The sequence below is a fragment of the Cryptomeria japonica genome, chromosome 11 (assembly GCF_030272615.1).
Source record: "Cryptomeria japonica chromosome 11, Sugi_1.0, whole genome shotgun sequence".
In the NCBI taxonomy this organism is placed as follows: Eukaryota; Viridiplantae; Streptophyta; class Pinopsida; order Cupressales; family Cupressaceae; genus Cryptomeria; species Cryptomeria japonica.
This window is the reverse complement of record NC_081415.1, coordinates 632,312,717-632,315,101: the sequence shown is the minus strand read 5'-3', so window position 1 is coordinate 632,315,101 and position 2,385 is coordinate 632,312,717. Positions and strand designations below refer to the sequence as shown.

At 34.5% G+C, this 2,385-nt stretch overlaps 1 protein-coding gene across 1 annotated transcript; it reads left to right on the top strand.

Moving 5' to 3' along the window:
* The first annotated feature begins 507 nt into the window (after positions 1 to 507).
* On the top strand, positions 508 to 1,726 carry LOC131063097 (uncharacterized). Its single transcript, XM_057996870.2, has 3 exons — positions 508 to 705; positions 906 to 990; positions 1,072 to 1,726. Exons 1-3 carry the CDS (start codon positions 597 to 599, stop codon positions 1,511 to 1,513), a joined length of 636 nt encoding a protein of 211 aa, XP_057852853.2. The 5' UTR covers positions 508 to 596; the 3' UTR covers positions 1,514 to 1,726.
* Positions 1,727 to 2,385: the final 659 nt, after the last annotated feature.

The window sequence follows — 2,385 nt, the reverse complement described above, 5'->3', positions numbered from 1 at the left end:
TTAATTTTCTTTCTATTACCTTTGTGGTGACAATATTTACATTAAAATATAATTGAAATTAAAACATAAACAAGTATATTAATTTATGTAAACCAAAAAATAAGAAGATTGGAGTGTAGTGCATGTAGAACAAACTTTTCTGTAAGTTTAATGAAAGAAAAAACTAGAAATAAGGAGATTGGAAGGTAGTGCATTTAAAGCCTATTAGCTATCAAGTGGACAACAAAATAAAATAATTAATTCTAGTAAATTTAATTTAAAAAATTACTTAATGTATGTAAACCTAGAAATAAGGAGATTGGAAGGTAGTGCATGTAAAGCCTATTAGCTATCCAGTGGACAACATGAGCATTTAGCTTTTATCACATATAACAGCTATCCAGTGGACAACTTTATTGCATGTAAAGCCTAGAAATAAGGGGATTGGAGTGTAGTGCATGTAAAGCTTATTAGCTATCCAGTGGACAACATATAACACCTATTCTGTCACAAAATATCTGAGCTATATAAGTTTGAGTGGCCCCATCAACATTCTCATCGTCAATTCTCGTCAAATCACAGAGTGAGTGAGGAGAGGAGAGTGAATTTGAAAGAAAATGGCATCCCACTCCAATATTCTGCCTAACCAACACAAATGTAGGCTTTGTCCCGCACTCTTTCTCACGCGTCTTGCACTTGAAGGACATAACAATGCCCACAGATCAGGCAAGTGGATTTTTTATTTTCAAACAATTCTTTCTTCACAAGTTACAAGTAACATTGGATTAACATGTTCATTTTCATTCTGTCTAGGGTTTTATTTATAGATTTGGGGTAAAATCAAGTCTTGAGTCGTTTATTTTATGAGAGATGTTTTATTTTTTGAGAATACAATGTCTTCAAGAATTCAACTGTGATTTGAACAGAAAAAGTTCAGGAGGAATTTGACTTTGTCGCGAATCTTTTTGCAAAGCGTTTGGCTTCGATATCTCCACCAGTACATGAAAAGAGGTATGCTTCGTTATTGTTGTTATTGTTATTATTGTTATTGATGAATGAAACCTCATTTCTTTCGAATTTTGGATTTCGCAGACTAAAAACTGAATTTAGAGGAAGTGGTTTTCCTAGCACTGATGCACTGGGCCTTCCGTTAACTCCGGAACAAGTCAAATTTTTAGAGGAGAACTGCCCTGAAGTTATGTTGCGTTTCCCTCCTACTGCCTCTCCGGATAATTTGCAGAATTATTCTTCTTCACCCAGTCTTCAGAGTGTTTTTGAGGATGGTGAAGAACAAGTTCAAAAAATGGGTCAGAATTTCCAATGTACTCAGGATGTTTTGACGTCACAGCAACTGTTGAATTCTTCTTCTTCAAGCAATCCTCAGAGTGTTGGTGGACGTGGTGCAGAACAATTTGAACAAATGGATCAGAATGTTTTCAGGACTTGCTCACAACAATTTCAGCAGGGAGAAGATGAATCGCAACTTCAGGACTCGGAATTGCATGCAATTTGGGAATATCTGAATCCTCATTAGGTTAAGCAGCCACCTTGAACCTGCTTCAACAGCAGGAGGATCTCTATTTTCCTCTCCTCACAAATTTCATGCCATTACAAACTGAGGTGTTGCCATCATTTGAGTCCACGTGGCATTGTACTAGTATAGGCTCACTGTGAACTATTGGACAGAGCAATGGAACTCTGTGTGCTCGTGGTACTCTTGTAAATGTTTTTCATTTTTTCATATTTAATTATGTTGGGGTTTCCTATATGAATTCTACAATTTTTTTGTCAAGTATAGATCCATGGTATCGTGTAGGATTTTTTATTAGAGTTTGAAGTGATAGATATGGAAAGAGTTGCATCTATTCTAGCTCCAAAATGGATCTTTCATACAACATGTTAGTGACAGGTTAGTCAATCGCAGCTATTAATTGCAAAATTGACGGTGTAAAATGCGCGACTAACACACATGTTAGTCAATCCATCCTGTCGTTTTGGACCTAGAATAGACACATCCCATGGAAAGCATATATATTGTTTGTTCAGTTTAATTCTCTACTTTTTTTCTCATGTTACCTTCAATTTCCTTTGAAATTGTAAAGGATATTCTCTTCATTTCTTGGCTGATAAGTATGTAAAATCTTTCTTCTTCTTATGTGTCATATAATGTTGCTTTACACCACTACTATTTTGATTACATGGGTCAGATGACTTGGGGGTGTTTTCCCAATAACACTTCTTAATGTCTCTCTAGCAATGCATAATGCTCTCTCTTATTGAATTAATATTTTGTATTCAAACATTTACTATTTCCAATAAAAAATTTATTTACTTTTTCAAATGCACATGTTCTTGATTAATTATTAATTAATCTAATTTTATTAATTTTTTCTTCAGAACGAGTTT